The sequence below is a fragment of the Lactuca virosa genome, chromosome 3 (genome assembly GCF_052849685.1).
Source record: "Lactuca virosa cultivar CGN04683 chromosome 3, Lactuca_virosa_CGN04683_v6, whole genome shotgun sequence".
In the NCBI taxonomy this organism is placed as follows: Eukaryota; Viridiplantae; Streptophyta; class Magnoliopsida; order Asterales; family Asteraceae; genus Lactuca; species Lactuca virosa.
Window position 1 is genome coordinate 59,756,021 of NC_136428.1, and position 19,403 is coordinate 59,775,423.

The window sequence follows — 19,403 nt, forward strand, 5'->3', positions numbered from 1 at the left end:
AAGATTGCTACGGGCCAGATAGGAGCTCGAACTCCCTCATTTTGGGAGTTCAAGGCTTGTGGAGCTCCTGAGTTCTTTGGGGCTAAGGACCCAATCGCTAGCCGACACTAGATCGCTGACATGGAGAATACTCAGCACATGAGTTTTTGCCTTGAGGGGGCAAAGGTGGGGTTTGTATCCTGCCTGTTGAGGGACTGAGCACAAGACTGGTGGGATGAGGTTGGCCGAGGTGTAGGGTCGACGAAAGTTGCGGTCATGAGTTGGGAGGATTTTGTGTCGAGGCTCCAGAGGGAGTTTGCACCAACTATTGAGGTGCAGCAAATAGCGAAGGAGTTTCAAGACCTTCTCCAGACCACTGAGACTGTGGCGGAGTTCACCGCCAAGTTCCGAGAGAGGGCTCTGTTGGTTCCGCAGTATGTTGCGGATGAGGAGATGAAAAAGACGAGATACCATGACATGTTGAGAGAGGATATTAGGGAGTTTTTGAGCTTTTTGGGGTGCAAAATCCTGAATGATATTATTGAGAAGGCCCGTGAGCGGGAGATTGAGTTGGAGCTTCGGACGAAGCGAAAGCTGGAGCAGGCACAGACAGTGGTGGGCCAGGCTAAGAGGCCCAAGAATTCCGATTCACGAATCAGAGGCCAGTAGGGCCGGAGCTGCTGCAGAAAGTGCGGCAAGCTACACGGTGGGGCATGTAGATTGATGAGTTCATTATGTTTTAGTTGTGGTCAGCTGGGCCACATGAGTAGGGACTACCCCCATAGTGTTATGCTTTGCTTTCATTGCAATCAGACCGGCCATAAAAAGGCCGATTGACCGAGATTGTTAGGAGGGGCAGTGGCGGCGCCTGCGCCAGCCACCTTGAGGATTACTGATGGCTCCCAGGGTAAGGCATAGGCACCTATGATGAAGAGCAGGGCATTTCAGCTAACCACCGATGAGGCCCGTACAACACCGAATGTGGTTATTGGTATACGACTTATTATTCTCTTTTATTTCTTTCCTTATTTATGCTCATGATTATATTTGATCTTGTATTGGTACCTATTTAGTCAATGATATGACTGCTCATGTTCTGTTTAATTTGGGTGCTGCCCGATCCTTTATATCTCTTGCGCTTAGGAAGAAGTTTTGTGATGCTCCCGGGATTCTGGATTACCCATTGGAGGTTGAGATTACGGATGAACATTATGTGAGTGCTTCGAGGGTTCACCGTGGGTGTGTCCTGAATCTATTTAGCGAGAGATACTCTATTGATTTGGTACAGATTCCTCTACATGGATCGAAGGTTATTTTCAAGATGGATTGGTTGGGCCCCAATGTGTCCATGATTGAATGTGAGTGCCAACTAGTGAGAGTTCGAACCCCAAGTGGGGGAGAACTGGTTATTCCTGGCGAGAGAGCTTCTTATGTGCCAACTCTTTTTTCATCTACGAGGGCTAGGATATACCTTCATCAGGGTTGTTCTGGGTTCCTGGCTTATGTAGTAGATACACGAGTTGAGGGCATGATGACATTGAGTGAGGTGCCTATTGTTCGAAATTTCCCCAATGTATTTCCTAAGGAGTTACCCGGAGTGCCTCCCAAGAGGCAAGTCGATTTCTGGATTGATTTGATTCCTAGAGCGGCCCCCATAGACAAGGATCCGTATCACTTGTCACCACCAGAGATGCAAGAGTTGTCCATTTAGCTTTAGGAGCTACTAGGCAAGGGATTTATTCGACCAAGTAGCTAACCTTGGGGAGCACCGATCATGTTCATAAATAAGAAGGGTGGTTCACACGGGATGTGCATTGACTACCGGGAGTTGAATAAGCTAACTTTCAAGAACCGTTACCCACTCCCGAGAATTGATGATTTATTTGACCAGCTCCAGGGTGCATCTTGGTTTTCCAAGATTGATTTGCGATCAAGGTACCATCAGATGAGGGTCAGGGATGATGATGTGTAGAAGGCAGCCTTTATGACTTGTTATGTCCATTACGAGTTCGTGGTGATGGCATTCGGGTTCGCCAATGCACCGACAACGTTCATGGATCTCATGAACTGGGTTTGCAGGCCGATGCTAGATCGGTCAGTGATAGTATTCATAGATGATATTTTGGTCTACTCCAAGACCAAGGAGCAACATGAAGAGCAGTTGCGAGTGGTATTGGAGACCCTAAGGAGGGAGAGGTTGTATGCCAAATTCTCCAAATGTGAGTTCTGGTTGCGCGAGGTGCGGTTCTTGGGGAACATCATCAACCATAAGGATATATTGGTCGACCCAGCCAAGATAGAGGTCGTGATGCTATGGGAGGTTCCGAGGACCCCATCTGAGATTCGAAGCTTCCTAGGTCTTGTACGGGATTATTAGAGATTTATCCATGAATTCTCCAAGATTGCAGTGCCTTTGACCCACTTGACGAAGAAGAATGTTACTTTTTAGTGGGGGTCGAATCAACAGTTGACTTTTGAGACTCTGAGGTAGAGAATGTGTGAGGCCTCGATTCTTGTGCTTCCCGAGGGTTTAGATGATTTTTTGGTTTATTGTGACGCCTTTATTTTAGTTTGGAGAGCTGTTCTTATGCATATGGGTCATATGATTGCTTATGCTTCAAGGCAGTTGAAGCCTCACAAGGCAAATTACCCTACACATGATTTTATGTTCGGGGATGTGGTTTTTGACCTCAAGATTTGGAGGCACTATCTATATAGGGTTAGGGGTAATATTTACACTGACCACAAGAGTTTGTGGTTCTTGATGGATCAACCGAATTTGAATATGCGGTAGCAGAGATGGTTGGATGTGGTAAAGGACTATGATTGAGAGATCCTATATCATCCTGGGAAGGCCAATGTGGTGGCCGATGCTTTTAGCCGTAAGGCAGTGAGTACTCCTATCAGGGATATTTGTTTGAGGATGGTTATTACTTCAAATTGTTGGATTTGATCAAAAGACTCAGGTAGAGGGATTGAAAAAGGAGAACTGGAAGGCTGAGCGAATAAGAAGGCATATTCCTTTATTTGTCAGAGACAATCGGGGGTTGTTGACCCAGTGTGGTAGAGTTTGTGTTCCAATTACTGGCGGAGTGAGACAGGCAGTTCTGGAAGAGGCTCATAAGTCAAAATTTTCAATCCATCCGAGGTCCACAAAGATGTATAGGTATCTAAAGTTGAGTTATTCGTGGCCCTGTATGAGAAGGGAGATATCATGTTTTGTAGAGTGGTGCCTGACTTGCAGGAAAGTCAAAGGCTGAACATCAGACAACCCACGACAAGATGTAGTCGTTACCCATTCCCATGTGGAAATGGGAAGATATCACTATGGATTTTATCACAAAGCTGCCAAGTATGACACGTGGAGTTGATTGTATCTGGGTAATTCTTGATAGATTGACCAAGAGTGCACATTTCATACCGATTTCCGAGAGTATATATGCTAAGAAGTTAGCTGACATTTACATTCGGGATGTGGTGGCTCGACAAAGGGTGCCAATTTTGGTGGTTTTGGACCCGGATGTTCGTTTCACCTTTAGGTTTTAGAGGACGTTTCATGAGGAGTTGGGTACTCAATTGCATTTTAGTACAACATACCACCCCCATACCGAAGGTCAAAGCGAGCGGACGATTCAGACTCTCGATGATATGTTTCGGGTATGTGCATTAGATTTTGGAGGGAGTTGGCATACTTACCTTCCACTGGCCGAGTTCTCCTACAACAACAGTTATCATGCTAGTATTGATCGACCACATTTTGAGATGGTTTATGGGAGGAGGTGTAGGACCCCAGTTTGCTAGGGGGGGAGGTCGGGAATTGGGTCATGGGGAGTACTGAGGTAGTACTCAAGACCAATGAGTTGATTCAGCAGGCGCGCGACAGGTCGGAGTCATGCAAAGCCGGCATAAGAGTTATACAGACCGGTGACATTCAGACCTCGAGTTTCAGGTGGGGGACTTGGTGATTTTGAAGGTGTCACATTGGAAAGGTGTCATTCGATTTCAGAAGCGGGACAAGTTGGGCCTCAGATTTATTCGTCCCTTCAGGATTTCCGCTCGGGTGGGCAAGGTTGCATACCGGCTGGATTTTCCTGACGAGCTCAGTCAAATCCACAACACCTTCCATGTTTCTCAGCTTCGGAAGTGTGTGACCGATGATTCCGCGATTGTCACTTTGGATGATATTCAAGTTGATGATCGCCTGAATTATGTGGAGAGACCGGTGACAATCTTGGATAGGAAGACGAAGACCTTGCGCAACAAAGTGATGTCTATGGTCAAGGTCTATTGGCAACATCAGATGGGTTCTGAATGGATGTGGGAGCCTAAGGCGGAGATTCGAGAGAACTACCCTGATTTATTTGCTATAGCAGACTTCGAGGACGAAGCCTAGTTCAAGTGGGGGAGAGTTGTAACATCTTGATTTCTAGGTATTCCATTTTAACCATTGGTTTGAGTATTGTTTGCAAAATTAGTCCCGAGTGGCATTTTTGTAATTATAAGGCATGCATGCATATGTTGGGCATACGTTGCGTACACAGGGCGTACGTGGTCATGGTGCAAAACCTAATTTTTAGGGTTTGGACCCTATTTAAGCATCATTATATCCTCATACCCTTTCTTAACTCCAACCTCCATCCCTCTTAGGACCCCATTTTGAAACTTTAAAGTGTGTGAGTGTGTTTTGAAGCTTTGGAGTGTCATTTTGGTGCTCGTGGTGGTGAAGGAAGACTCTTGGTGTGGTGGTGTTTCAGTCAAACCTTTAGATCCAACAACTACTCTCCCTTGTGCATCTTCTAGAGGTATTAAGCTCCAACCTTGATGAGTATTCCTTCAGATCTTGTTCTAGCTTAAAATTTGCACCTTTTTGTCCTAAATATTGATATTTATGAGTATGGAATACTCTAGGACCTTTGAGAGTTCCTTTCAGATGTTTTAGGGTGTGATAAGTCATAAAAATGTGATCTTGGGCATTAGTTTCCTTCCATGCATGATCTAGGGTTGTCTTAATGAGTTAAGAAGCTAGGATTTTTAGATTTGGGCACTTAATGGCCATGCTAAATCATAAGTTGGAAACTTTATGATTAAGGACATCATTTGAGGACTAGATCTGGGTTTTGGACAAAACAGCTTAAGGGATTAAGCTCTTAATAGAAAAGAGGGTTGGTAGACGCGTATGTTGGGCGTACCAAAGGGTACGTTGCGTGTACGTGGTCAACTCTGTCATCCTTGGTCAAACATGTAGTACGCCCTGCGTACAGGTTGAGTACGCCCATCGTACTCACTGAGTTGACCCGGTTGACTTTGACTTTGACCTGGATTTTGACCTAGGGTTATTTTGGGTATTTGGAGCTGTAGTCTGAGTTTCAGTCACTGTTATTTGTAAAAGTGACCGGTAGAATTGGTTTTTGGAGCAGCATATTGTTCAGCTTTTTCATCTGACTGTGAAATGAGTTTTCTCACTGTATCCATGGGTCGAAGGCACCAATTCTGGACCGTTATTATGTTATATAGGATGATAGATGTTATGTGGCTTATATGTGTTTGTATGTTCGGGTTGAAATAAACCGCACGGCGGGGCCCGATATCGTATGTTCGGGTTGAAATTAACCCTAAGGGGGCCTACTATTGTATGATTGGGTTGAAATATACCCCGGGGCGGGACCCATATGTGTTGATTGGGTTGAAATACACCCCAGTTCGGGGCCCCAAGGCTGGGCCCATATATGTGTATCGGGTTGGAACACACCACAAGGTTAATCCCAGTTGTATGATTGGTATGTGGTACTTTGGGGAATTCACTAAGATTTATGCTTACAGTTTATGTTTATGGTTTTAGGTACTTCCAGTTAGAAAGGGAAGGTCCCGACGTAATGACACAATGTAACATCCCAAAATTCAAGGCCAAAAATTTCGTTTTAATTAAGTTATTACATAAAACCATCAGTATAAAAACATTCATAATCATATCTCGTGTCAAACCAAAGTGTCAGTAATAAAAACATATTCTCATAAAATAATATCAGAGTGTAATCCCAAAGATCTCATGTGCGGAAAACATAGTGTGATGCGCTGCGATCAAGCCGGCTCCTTTCCTTTGAAAACGAGTACCTGAAACCAAAACTGTAAGCCGTAAGCACGAAGCTTAGTGAGTTCCCCCATCATACCACATACGATACATAACACGTACTGCCTAGCATATCTGGGTGATGGCCCACCCCTTCGTTCTCTTTCAACCGGATACTATCTAGCATATAAACACATACTCGCATATTGTCATACATAACCATGAGCCATACATATATCATAATCAGTAAAGATGCTATCTGATGGGTTTGAGCCATAAGAACTATCCTATGTGCACATGCAAACCCTAATGCTTGGATCTAGGTTTCTCTAATTGAACATGCAATGTTTCCAAGGCTTATGATGCTAGATCTGGTGAGTGCAATTGAATTATAACATATGAAATCAGATCTAGAAGAATACCTTAAGTTGCTTGCTTGAATCTTCTTGTTCTTGGAGCTTAGAGTCACAATTGTCACTCCTCTAATGGCTTACAAACACCAACTAGCAAGAGGATGATTTGGAGAGAGAGAAGGGATGAGAAAATCGGCTCTAGGGTTTCCAATACAACAAGGTGGTCGATTTCTTTCAACTATGGGGTCTATTTATACTATGAGCTACTAGGGTTACATCCTTAACCCTAATTGAATAACTTAGGCCCTAAGCAATCCAAGGATCCTTCTAGAGTAAGGCTTGGACGAATTCAAGGAGCCCATACTCCTTAATTTCGGCCACCCTATATCCCATAAGGATTCATAGCCTAAAAACTCAACTATCACACATTTGACAGTTTAAGCCCCTTTATTAAATTAACCTCTCTTAGTCACAAAATTAATTCCTAATTAATTTATGACTAATATTAATCAAATAATATTATTATTCCTTTAATATATTATTCTCATAATATATTAATATAATAATATCTCTTCTTTCTTCACAAATCACCCTGTCAAGTTGCTATGGTGAAGGCAACCCAAACGGACCATGCACCATCGGGTCAAGTACATACTAAAATAGTTATGGACTTAGACACTAATACAACAGTCTCCCACTTGGATAAGTCTAATAACTATTCTGCGTATGACTTCAGATCCTGATCTGCAATCGTAGCTTTCAAAAACCGCTGTCAAACTCTGATCTTATTAGTAACGCGTCCTTTAGATAAGGGATCATATATTCCTCCATTCTAGATATCGTATGAACTGAGACATGGATTTTAATCATACTCTCTGTTCATGTATTGTTTCCCGACTTCCGATTTATGACAACTGACAATAGACTACAATTGAACAAATCAACTTAGTCCCGGCTTGGCCAAGCGCTTAGGTTGTCATCACTAAATCATCGAGGGGCCCACAGATATCGCTTTTATCCCACTTTGGGTAAAAGGAACGGATAAACTTTGACTCAATGCTCGCTTGCACTCACTCACCGAATCACACACAACAATATGTTTTATAACACCAAGTTACTGGTGCGTTTACGTATTATCAATGTGCAACCGACTCGCAAGATACAACTCACACATCTCGGTTTCAAGAATACAAGATATTATCGTCTCACCAATCACTCGTGATAAAATCCATGAAGCGATCCAAGTGAGCGTGTGCTTATTCCAATACTCTACTTATAGCAGCACTCATGAACCCTGCAACAAACTTTTGCTTATGTCTAAAACACTTTAGACAATCTACAGTCAGATTCATGACAGTCTTCTTTCATTCCTACTTCCAAAGAATGAGCGACTGTGGAGGGTTTGAATAATCTCATCATTCGGGAAGTCAAAACATGCAAAGTAAAACACAATAATAATACTAATCCTATATGGCCTCAAAACTTTGAGTATAAATAAAAACACCTTTTACTTAATCACCATATTGATTACTCATTATTTGTTGTTTCGGGTAATCAACTTCTTACTTGAATTATAACTACAATTATCCCATGCTCTTAGCATGCACACTATGTTTACCTATGGTCCTTACTTTGTGAAATAGTATAATTAAACAACATTTTCAATCACACTCATTTCACAATTCCTAATCCATTAGTGTAAGAATACAAAATGCTCACCACTATTAGAATATGTTAGATTCTAACATTTTATGCAACAGTCATTTCGTAATGTCACGACACAAAAGTCACCAAGACTCGGCCAATGAAATTACAAAATCACAAAATACTCTATTGGAGATTGTTACAAGACAATTCCATAGTCATGAAGTCTCATATTCAAAGTACATTCCTTTGAACATCCTTCTTGCATAAAAGCTTCTAATCTAGACATAGATTCTCGATATCCAACTCCCAATATGGAAACATTTCCATATCTTCCATATGACAACTCATTATAAATAGAATCTTATCTATTCATAATAATGTCAATATGGTCTATCCATGACTATACTTTCAACTATCCACAAGCGACCAATCCTTGGCGAACCTTAGATTGTCCTTGGCAGTTGTTTAATTATTTTAGTCAAATCCGGTTCTATTCCCTTTTTTCCTCTAAATGCCCTAGGCATTTGGAAAATTTTAGAACGGTCGAATATTACAGCATATGCAATCGATCCTATACCCGAAGAGTATGGGATACAATCCGCAGCGAAAACGTGATACTTTACCAGTTTCTTGCTATAATATTGTCATAATATTTCTATTTGCCGTGTTCTCAAAATTCGAACTATAAAGAGGGATGCCGTAATCATAATCAAACTTTGAGAATGCAAATAATAAATATACCCTTGACTAAATTCAATTAAAATTTCTCGATCTAAGCTTTTAGATTGGAAACAAAGTATAACATTCTCTCCCTTAATTATAGCAAAAACAACTTTTCAACTCCTGCAACTTTGCCAAATGAAACTTTTGTTTTTCTATAATTAATATTGCAACTTGCAATACTTAAATAATAACCATGCTCCCACTAACATGATGATTATATCCATTCCAACATAACATTTATGCTCCCACTAGCTTTGACACGTATTCAGAAACCAGCTAAACTTCTAGAAAAAAATACTTATTGACTTCCAAAGTTCATTGTTTCTAATACGATATGCTTCGATAAGCCTTTATCTAAGCTTCTCAAAATCACACACCTTTCCTAAGACAGCTCACATGTGTGTCTAAACTAATTTAGAACTTATTTTACTAAGTCCCAAATGTTCAGACTAACTACCAAATCTCACAATTCGAACTATGAAGAGGGATGTCGTAATCATAATCGAAATTGAGAATGCAATTTACATAATCGCTATCTCCTTAAAATCTCTCTTAGTGAAAGCGTTTCCTCACAATAATTTTCATGAAGGAGAGAAACCTTATGACACTTAGATTTTATGGTGTATGTGTTCCTATCCATGTGAATTTGCCATAAGCATAATCGAAAGATAATGTTTGTGACAAATTCAAACTCTTATGGACATAACTTGTTCATTCTTAATTTCTTGCCACCAAGGGCCCCACCATTGCTTCCAAGTTGTCTAGCAGCTCACTTATGCCAGTCAATGTACTTTCATCGAACAAGGTGCTTGCTTTATGCGGTCTATTGAGAACTCGTAGAACTCATATGCATAATTACTCAACAGGATCGGCACATAAAAGAATTTTGTCAACACGATAGGTTACAAACCTCAAGTCGTGTGCTAGTGATCATTGATTAGGTTTATTCTTGATTTATTCTTGAAGCTTTTCAAGATCATTTATGCTCCCACTGACTTCTTGACATATATGATTCTCTTGTCAAGAAACATTTCTTGACAAAACAAATATTCAAGAGTTAGTGCGAAATTCTATCAAGACTAACACTTAATTTAATTTGTTCTAGTTGGTCTTTGTCTTCTTCAAGACATCACAACTTACAAATTCCAAATGTGTATGAATAAGAAAACTTTCTCCATTCCACAATTGATAAGTGTTACAAACCTACTTAAGATGTGTCACTCAATGTCACAATTTTAATTTTAATATTCGATATTGGAACGAAGTATGATTTATCTTAACGACTTAACCACTATAGTAATTCCTTATTCCTTTTCTTAGCCAAACTAGTGCACTAAGGTATCCTTAGAGGATGGATTGTAATATGGTTCTTTACAATTAAGACGATCATAAAACTTGATACAGAAGTACTCTCCCTTCTTCTTAGATTGGAGAAACTTCTTATCTTTCTGCCTAGTTGATTCTTCTCATTCGTTCTGTCATTCATTGAAACTTTTCAATGGTTCAGAATCATGCTTAATCCTATAAGCATAACGACATTCACTAATCATTTAGTAAATATGACGAATAATCTAATTGTTATTTATGATGAACTTAACTGGTGCACAACATCGTGAACCCGTTCTCCTAATCCTTCACTTGACTCTTTGTCAAGGAATTAGTCTTAAAATTTCTAAGTATCAAGATTTCCATACATCACATGATTCAAATCATATGATTCCAAGATTCTGTCCAATTGAAATTTGGGCGATGGGAATCTTTCCTTACTAAGAAAATTTCCATAAATAATATAACTAAGAATCACATCCATTTATTATAGAAACACGCAAACATCAATTTTCCACAACGATTTCATTGCAAGGATATAAATAAATAAGTCAAACCAAAAATTTATTTTATTCATAAAGCAGCGGAAAAACACGTCCTTACAATGCAAAATCAACTGAAAAACTATGTAATCAAATGTTCCTAACAAATCTATCATAACTTTCTAAGCTCAAAATCTGATCTTCGAATCCATGCGATCGTAATCCATTTCTTCGTGATTAGACTCATCTTGCTCTTCCATCAAGCTTCTTCTCTTTTCTCTGATCCTGTAAAACATTCAAATGTAATCTTATCACATTATGTATTAAGAATCAATGAATAGGAACTTAATGGAGTTATATAGTGGATATTACCTGAGGTAGAGCCATACTTCTTGACTCTCCCATCTCTTAGATTCTTTAGGTTCTCTGGGCAGCTTCGTATCCAACGCCCCTTCTCTTGGCAGCAGAAACAGGTGGCTTCTCCTAGAGCGACCACGGAAGCATGGTTGGTTGAGTTACCAGACAAATATGCTCCATTACTTTGCCAAATCATTTCTGATTCAACAGCAATTAGCATGTAAGTTAGGTCAATGAGGGTCGCGTCAATATCCATCATATAATACTCTCTTATGAACTTATCATATGATTTAGGGAGTGACTTAAGGACCCAGTCTACAACCAACTCCTTTGGGAAAGTCGCACCCAACATTATCAACCTATCGATGTGTGATTTCATCCCTAGGACGTGAGCACACACGGATTTTCCATCTTCATGTTTCATTGCCAACAGGGCTTGAGTGATTTTGAACCTTTCAATTCTTCGGTCTTGTGGGTTTGGGAGAACAACAGGAGGAGGTGGAGGAAGTGAAACCAAGCTAGTCCACAATGCAAGGATTGATCTTTCACCTTCATTGTGTAAAAGACTTTCACTTTGAGTGGGAAAACATTTTCCATGGGATTTGGGAAGACCACGGTTAGATTCAGACATCTACAAAACGGGAGAAAAATCAAGTTAGTTGATTGAGTCCTTAATAAATCACCCAAAATGAGATATTAAGGCTAGGACCCAACACAATACTCTACAACTTAGGAGAGGGATGTCGTAACCCAAATTGCAGAACATTTGAAGGTAAGTGAATGACGATTCACTAATTTTCCACCATGAAAAACGAAAAAGAGATTAGGTTTTAAATGTATTGAAAAACTCCTAGATCCTTTGAGATTCATTGAACTTTTCAATGGCATGTTTAAATCTCGATATGCCCCTCGATTTGTGACTGGGATGCCGAGGATCACAAAACAGGGTGTGAATAACCATGCAAACTTACATGGTGCCCCCAATGTTACAGTCACCTATTCGATGTGCCGGTTAACCACACACTCTCCACCGAACTATGACAAACATTGAGTCACCCTTTGCCACCTTTGCTTAGAACCAATTTGTGTGCCGGTTAACCACACACGCTCCACTAATGTCTTCGCAAGGGTACAAAGTGTAATTTCATGAAATTGCATCAAATTCACTTTTGCCTAAAGTAACTAAGATTGAGAATTTTGTAAAAGCATTTAGTTACTTTATATAGATTCATTATACTTTTAATGAGGAAAGGTTTGCCCTATCCTACCCGTTCGGCTAACGACCCTCCACCAATCAAGGAAGCGGTGGGTGAGAATGGACACCCATTAAACGGCCATTTTATAGGCCATAACCTTATACCCCCCTTATAGATCGGCTTCGTGAATGAGGCCTACTAACGGTAAGACTAGCATTTAAGTTATACATATATATTTATTAATCTTATAATTTAAGTTATACAAAAAAACGATTTTTCATGTAAAAAGCAATCAATCAAAGCATCAATTCAATAGAAATCAATCTAAGCTCTGATACCACTGATGGGTTTGAGCCATATAAACTATCCTATGTGCACATGCAAACCCTAATCCTTGGATCTAGGTTTCTCTAATTGAACATACAATGTTTCCAAGGCTTATGATGCTAGATTTGGTGAGTTCAATTGAATCATAACATATGAAATCAGATCTAGAAGAATACCTTAAGTTGCTTGCTTGAATCTTCTTGTTCTTGGAGCTTAGAGTCACAATTGTCACTCCTCTAATGGCTTACAAACACCAACTAGCAAGAGGATGATTTGGAGAGAGAGAGAAGGGATGAGAAAATCGGCTCTAGGGTTTCCAATGCAACAAGGTGGTCGATTTCCCTCACCTATGGGGTCTATTTATACTATGAGCTACTAGGGTTACATCCTTAACTCTAATTGAATAACTTAGGCCCTAAGCAATCCAAGGATCCTTCTAGAGTAAGGCTTGGACGAATTCAAGGAGCCCATACTCCTTAATTTCGGCCACCCTATATCCCATAAGGATTCATAGCCCAAAAACTCAACTATCACACATTTGACAGTTTAAGCCCCTTTATTCAATTAACCTCGCTTAGTCACCAAATTAATTCCTAATTAATTTATGACTAATATTAATCAAATAATATTATTAATCCTTTAATATATTATTCTCATAATATATTAATATAATAATATCTCTTCTCTCTTCACAAATCACCCTGTCAAGTTGATGTGGTGAAGACAACCCAAAAGGACCATGCACCATCGGGTCAAGTACATACTAAAATAGTTATGGACTTAGACACTAATCCAACACTATGTGCCAAACATAGTCTTGCCATTATGTCACGGGCCGCCACGTGGTCTTTCTTGCCAAGCCGGGGGCCACCCCCTCGGTCTCACAGACAAGTGCCAAGAGCCACCTCCTGGTCTTCCATGCAAGCATCACAAAGACAACTAGCATACATACTACTCTACTTAGCTAATCAGCATATAGTGTGCCAGGAGCCACCTCCTGGTCTTTCATACATAATAGCATACAGTGCGCCAGGAGCCACCTCCTGGTCTTTCATACATATTGCCTAGGGCTAACCCCCGGGTCTTCCAACCATACATAATAACAGACTGTGTGCAAGGAGCCGCCTCCTAGTCTTTCATGCATAATGTCTGGGGCTAACCCCCGGGTCTTCTTACCATACATAATAACATACTGTGTGCCAGGAGCTGCCTCCTGGTCTTTCATGCATAATGCCTAGGGCTAACCCCCGGGTCTTCCTATCATACATAAACTAAATGTGTCGGCATTGGTGCCTTAGACCCATACAAACAGTGAGGAGACTCACCTGAAGTAGAAATCACAAAATAAACCACTGAAGTGATTACGGTGGACTGTCCAGCTCCTTAAACATCTACAACCAATGTCAATAATTTATACTTAGCTTATGCTTCAAAATATTGCTTAATAGTACTTAGTATCATACTTATTTACATTATTAATAAGTAACGTCTTGATCGATTTACCCTTCCAAATCCCGCTAAATATTCTCGTGTTCATTTAGTTCTTATAACTATTAGCTAATAAATAATTAAATAATTTATCAATCCCATTTAAATATAATTTAAACCCACATACTTTTGCTAGAGCTTAATTCAAGTCTCATCTATGTACATATTTCATTTAATCAGGTAATTCAATCCATATATTTCAAATTATCAATTAATTAAATTACAAATATGATTCACTGCCATAGGTTATCATCCCAATTAGATTAATTATGATTTAAAATAAGCCCAATTCGCATAACCCAATACATGCCACCAGCCCATTAGTTAACTTGATACATATCAACCCATTAAAGGCCCAGCAATAGACCGATCATACCTAGCTTCCAGGTGGCGTACTAGAGCAACCATCGGCGGTTGTTGAATCCTCGTTCATCAGAAACACAGCTCCACAACCAAGTTAGGAATCACGCAGACCCACACCCTAACTGTTACCGATTCCTCCCCTTTTTGCTGGCGATCGAAGACTAGCACCTCGCCTACCCCCTACTGATGCTGCTGGAGGTTCCAAGAAAGTCGCCGGAAAATCATTAGACCAAGAAAACGGGATTATAACCTATCAATTAATCTATCTCTAATCGAATTCACCAATGAGAGATAAGAAATCAGAGGATGAATTGAGTCTTACCTACCTTCACTTCTCTGGAGAACATACGGGATTCGTCGGAGGCCCATGCAAATGTCGGAGAATAACGCAACCATCAGAAGACGCCTCCCCATCTCCATCGGGTTCACGGTGTCGAGCAGAGTTGGAGCTGAAGGATTGATCTCGTTCCCGCTAGTCTATCACCACCCCTTCCTCTCAACGAATACTCCAGTGGGAGCTCCGACGGACGCCATAGTTTGGTGGTGGCAGCCTCCTCATCTCCGACTTCCTATTGATCATGGCACTCTTTCATACCTCTCTCTCTCTTACTCCCTCTCTCCCTCTCTCTTAACGCCTAAGGACATACATTCTCTTCATTTTATCTAAGGGTTTGCTCCTTATAACCCGATGATGCAGGTGAAGCAACAAAAGCAGGAGACATGTCCCTCCCTCACGCTATGTCGCTAACAGGGGGACCAAATGCTTAATTTTCACAAATAGACATAAATAGTCCCTGGCGTTTGGTCACCTTACACGTTTAACCTCTTCATCTTAAATTCCATTCAAACTAAGTTTCTAAAATGGTACATTAACCCCTGGAGCTATTATTATTATTATTATTATTATTATTATTATTATTATTATTATTATTATTATAACCCCTTACACATCTATATAAAGTCTTTATTTATATAATTATTCATTATTATGCATCGGCTCTATTTAGAAATCGGTAAAAGGAAACGGACGTTACAATTCTCCCCCACTTAATTTAGATTTCGTCCTCGAAATCATTCCTTGCCATTCCTTACACGCCCAACCACTCTAGTAACATAGTCATCATCCTGGGCACACCGTAGCCTTCCCAGGGTAGTCGTGACCAATCTTCGCAAAGCCCTAAAATTCGCAGGTGAACGAATTCCTCGCAACAAGATCACATCTACTCCGTCTGAAATTTGCTATCTCGAGATGGTCTGAGTCCCTGACAGACCACTTATACTGAATCATTATCGTCGAATTCAGTTCGTTTATCCCTCAACTGACTACTCGACTTCTAATAGCTCGAGGTTCCTACTATAAAATAGGATTACAGACCTCATTATCCCTGCAAGTCATTTAGCATAACCCAAACAATCTGGTATTCCGTCCGAACTTGCAACCTAGAACACAAATACTAATGCTGCCCAGACGCTGAAACTGCCCGAACACTGAACTGCCTGAAGAGCAGTATGTTGCCACATGGCTGCTTTCCAAAATCTAACGAGACCTCCCTAGTCTCTATTTGTTCACCAATCATCTGAAATACCGTGTTCCGGCCCGGCTGCGGAGCCAAGGGACTCCCACTTAGTCGCCTCACACGGCTTCCGAACGAAATCCTTCTCTGGAACTAGTTGCCACTAGTTATCATGTCACTGCGACTCTAACAACTTTCTGATCTAACCGATCGGGTCCATGCGTCGAATCCTATCATCATCAAATCCAAGGCTAAAAGTGATTGTTACCTGACCATTGGTAGCCTTATATCACAAGCAATCTTATACAGTCCATTGCTTCCCCGATCCCATAACTGTAGTGGCAGTCCTATAGTCTTATCACTGGCTCAACCTGATCTAATCCTTCTGGGTAAATCCGAAATCAAATCTGTGGATTTCCATATCCTCACTGCTACACCCGAACTGGTGGGTACTACTATTCCTTCTGCGTCCTAACAACACGCTCAAGCTATCCACCAACCTAGTGAATGTTACGGCTACACCCGTAGACTTACAACACTCTATCACTATCAGGCTACTAGTGAATGCTACGGCTACACCCGCATATTTACAACACTCTAATACTATCAGGCTGCTAGTGAATGCTACGGCTACACTCGCAGACTTACAACACTCTAATACTATCTGACTGCTAGTGAATGCTACGGCTACACCCGCAGACTTACAACACACTAACACTATCTGGCTGCTAGTGAATGCTACGGCTACACCCGCAGACTTACAACACTCTAACACTATCTGGCTGCTAGTGAATGCTACGGCTACACCCGCAGCCTTACGACACTCTAACACTATCTGCCAACCTGGTGAATGCTACAGCTACACCCGTAGACTTACAACACCCCTCACACTATCTGGTGCTAGTGAATGCTACGGCTACACCCGCAGACTTACAACACTTTCCGTACTGGTCGAACACGCACTCGACCTAACACACAACTGAACTCGAGTCCTAACTGGAGCTCTAACTTGGTTCCCGAAACCTGCTATCACGTGATCCCATTGTATCAGTACCGCACCCATGCCCGTGATCAAAGCGTCACAGTAAACCACGAAATCATCTACACCCCCTGGCAGGGTGAGAATCGGTGCCTCGCACAACCGCTGTCTGAGAGTCTTGAAGGCTGCCTGCTGCCCAGGCCCCCAGCGAAAAGGCCACCGACTTCTTGGTCAGTCGGGTTAAAGGAACTGCAATCTCAGAGGAGTCCCGTATAAACCTCGGATAATATCCCGCTAAACCCAGGAAACTCTGAATCTACGATGGAGACCTCAGAGTCGCCCACTACATCACAGCCTCTATCTTGGCCGGATCGCCCATAATACCCTTCTGGTTGACAAGGTGCCCAAGAGATTGTACCTCGCGCAACCAGAACTCGCATTTGGAGAACTTTACAAAAAGTCACTCCCCCACTTAGATTCGACTAAGTCTTCACGGCTCGTGCTGATTGAAGGATTCCCAGTCCTTCTCGCTTTCTAATATCCCACTGATGACTACATGTGCTTACTAATGCTAGCGATCAATCACCTGTTAAACCTTGAGATCGCCCATCCTCGGAAATCTTGATGAGTATTCTTGAAATCTGATCCAGTCTGACACCTCAGTCCATCTCCCATGTTGTCAACTGTAGGCCTTAATCTTCACTCTGGCTGAAGAATCCTCGTTCCCACTTCCAATCTTGTAGCACCACTGAACTCTAATCGAACACAGCCCATGCGAGAAATGCAATTCTCTTGAAAATCCAATGACCGAACACCCATGCGTCTAACACTCGCAACTGACTCCACTATCTTCATGCTACCATTCCTCCCCTAGCAACGGTAGTGCCTTGAACTCCGAAGTTCATCCATAGACAATTTTCGACCATACCTGAACCATGATAGAACCATTGAACGCTGACTTCACTGGAGAACTATTTCTCTAACCCTGACCGAGTATCCTCTAAATCATACTCCTGCATAGATCCTGACAAAGATCTGGGATGATAACGGTACATGCGGAACCCACTCCGCAAGATGCGTCCCTCTGTGGGTTCATCAAGGACTTTTCGGCATGCAAGATGACATATATGATCCTTGATAACCCAGACACTAGCAGAAAACCGACCCGAGATATGCCTTATCCAAACTCACTCATAATTCCAACGCGATACGTATTCACAACATCCATTTAGTAGCAGTAGAAGATGACATACCCGCAACATCTGGAGGAATACTAATCACCTTCTGCTAACATGACCAACCCCGCTACCCTGTAGTAGCCTAAACCCTCGGATCGACAAACTCCCTTGTGCACTATCATGTATGTGCTGCACTGACTCAGGCCCTGCTGGCCTTTCACCCGATGATCAAAAGTCGTGGGTCTCTTCCCGGGACCCTCTACTATACGCACCTGGCACAACCCTCTATTTCCAGGGTGCTCCAAATCGATCTCGCATCTGCAACTTCTTGGAAATCATATCCTTCAGGGTCTGACACTCTGCCACGCTCACTAACTCACTTGCCAATGGCTAAGCTGCAACAACTGGAACAACCTCTGTCCCCAAACCGGGTCACTAACTTATCCCCGAAGCTTCTCAGATTCTCCAAGACTCTCACCGATTCGAGTATGGATCCTGTGCTTTCAGTAGTACGGGCCCGATACTACCTTCCACACCTATCTATACTTTCGTCAGTAATCCTCCCGAATCCTCCAAGTCACTTCCTCAAACTGGTACACCCAAGTCTCATTGAACCTCACTACTAACTCACTGAAATATATCCTAGGCTTTCCTAGGTTCCCGTACCCACCCAGTCCTCAGCTGCTGAAAGATTCCCAGTAATGTCAACTAGCTGCCTCGTGAATATAGCCACATGCAATAGAGATCAGATAATCCTTCGAGTAAAAGACCCATCCCTAGAACGGTTAGACTCAAACAAGAGCTGCGCAATAGGGTCAAATCTATCACTCTGAGATCATCCAGCCTGTGTACCATGTGACTTAGCATATTCACTTAGTAGCTAACTCACATCACTAAGAGTCTCACAAAGCACAAAGCAAACAACATTCATACAATGGAAAATCTAATCATCATAATCCAATCAAAACATTATATCCTCTAATCAGGAATCTATACATGCAATTCAAAGGCTCGTACAATCAGGCATAACCTAAATATGCTATCCTATTACTGACTGATCAGTAGTATCATGCAACTCATTAAGCACATACAGTAGGCATATAAGGCATCTTCCTAGATCCTTAGCCCTAATCTAGCATGCAGTTCTCATAATCATATCATATCATAACATAACATGTATGAGTATCTTGGGGAAAATTTACTTGAGCCCTGCTGATTGCACGCATCACACACTTTGTTCTTTTCAAAGTTCTGTTCTCTTTTCAAATTCTTTTCAAACTTCTTTTTATAAAAGGGTTTTTACTTTTGAAAATTTTCATACCAAGTCCTTAGTTTGAGTTCAAACACACCCGTGAATGTGCCCGAATCCCTCAAACCAAGGCTCTGATACCAACTTGTAACATCCCAAAATTCAAGGCCAAAAA

General features: G+C 41.4%; 1 protein-coding gene across 1 annotated transcript; it reads left to right on the top strand.

The window, feature by feature from the left end:
• The first annotated feature begins 1,060 nt into the window (after window positions 1–1,060).
• On the top strand, window positions 1,061–1,690 carry LOC145163567 (uncharacterized). The gene has a single exon (XM_079082396.1). The coding sequence runs from the start codon at window positions 1,061–1,063 to the stop codon at window positions 1,688–1,690; it is 630 nt and encodes a 209-aa protein (XP_078938522.1).
• The last annotated feature ends 17,713 nt before the right edge of the window (window positions 1,691–19,403 follow it).

Coding starts and splice junctions, on each gene's coding strand:
- LOC145163567 (XM_079082396.1), top strand. CDS start 1,061: ATGACTGCTCATGTTCTGTTTAATTTGGGTGCTGCCCGATCCTTTATA.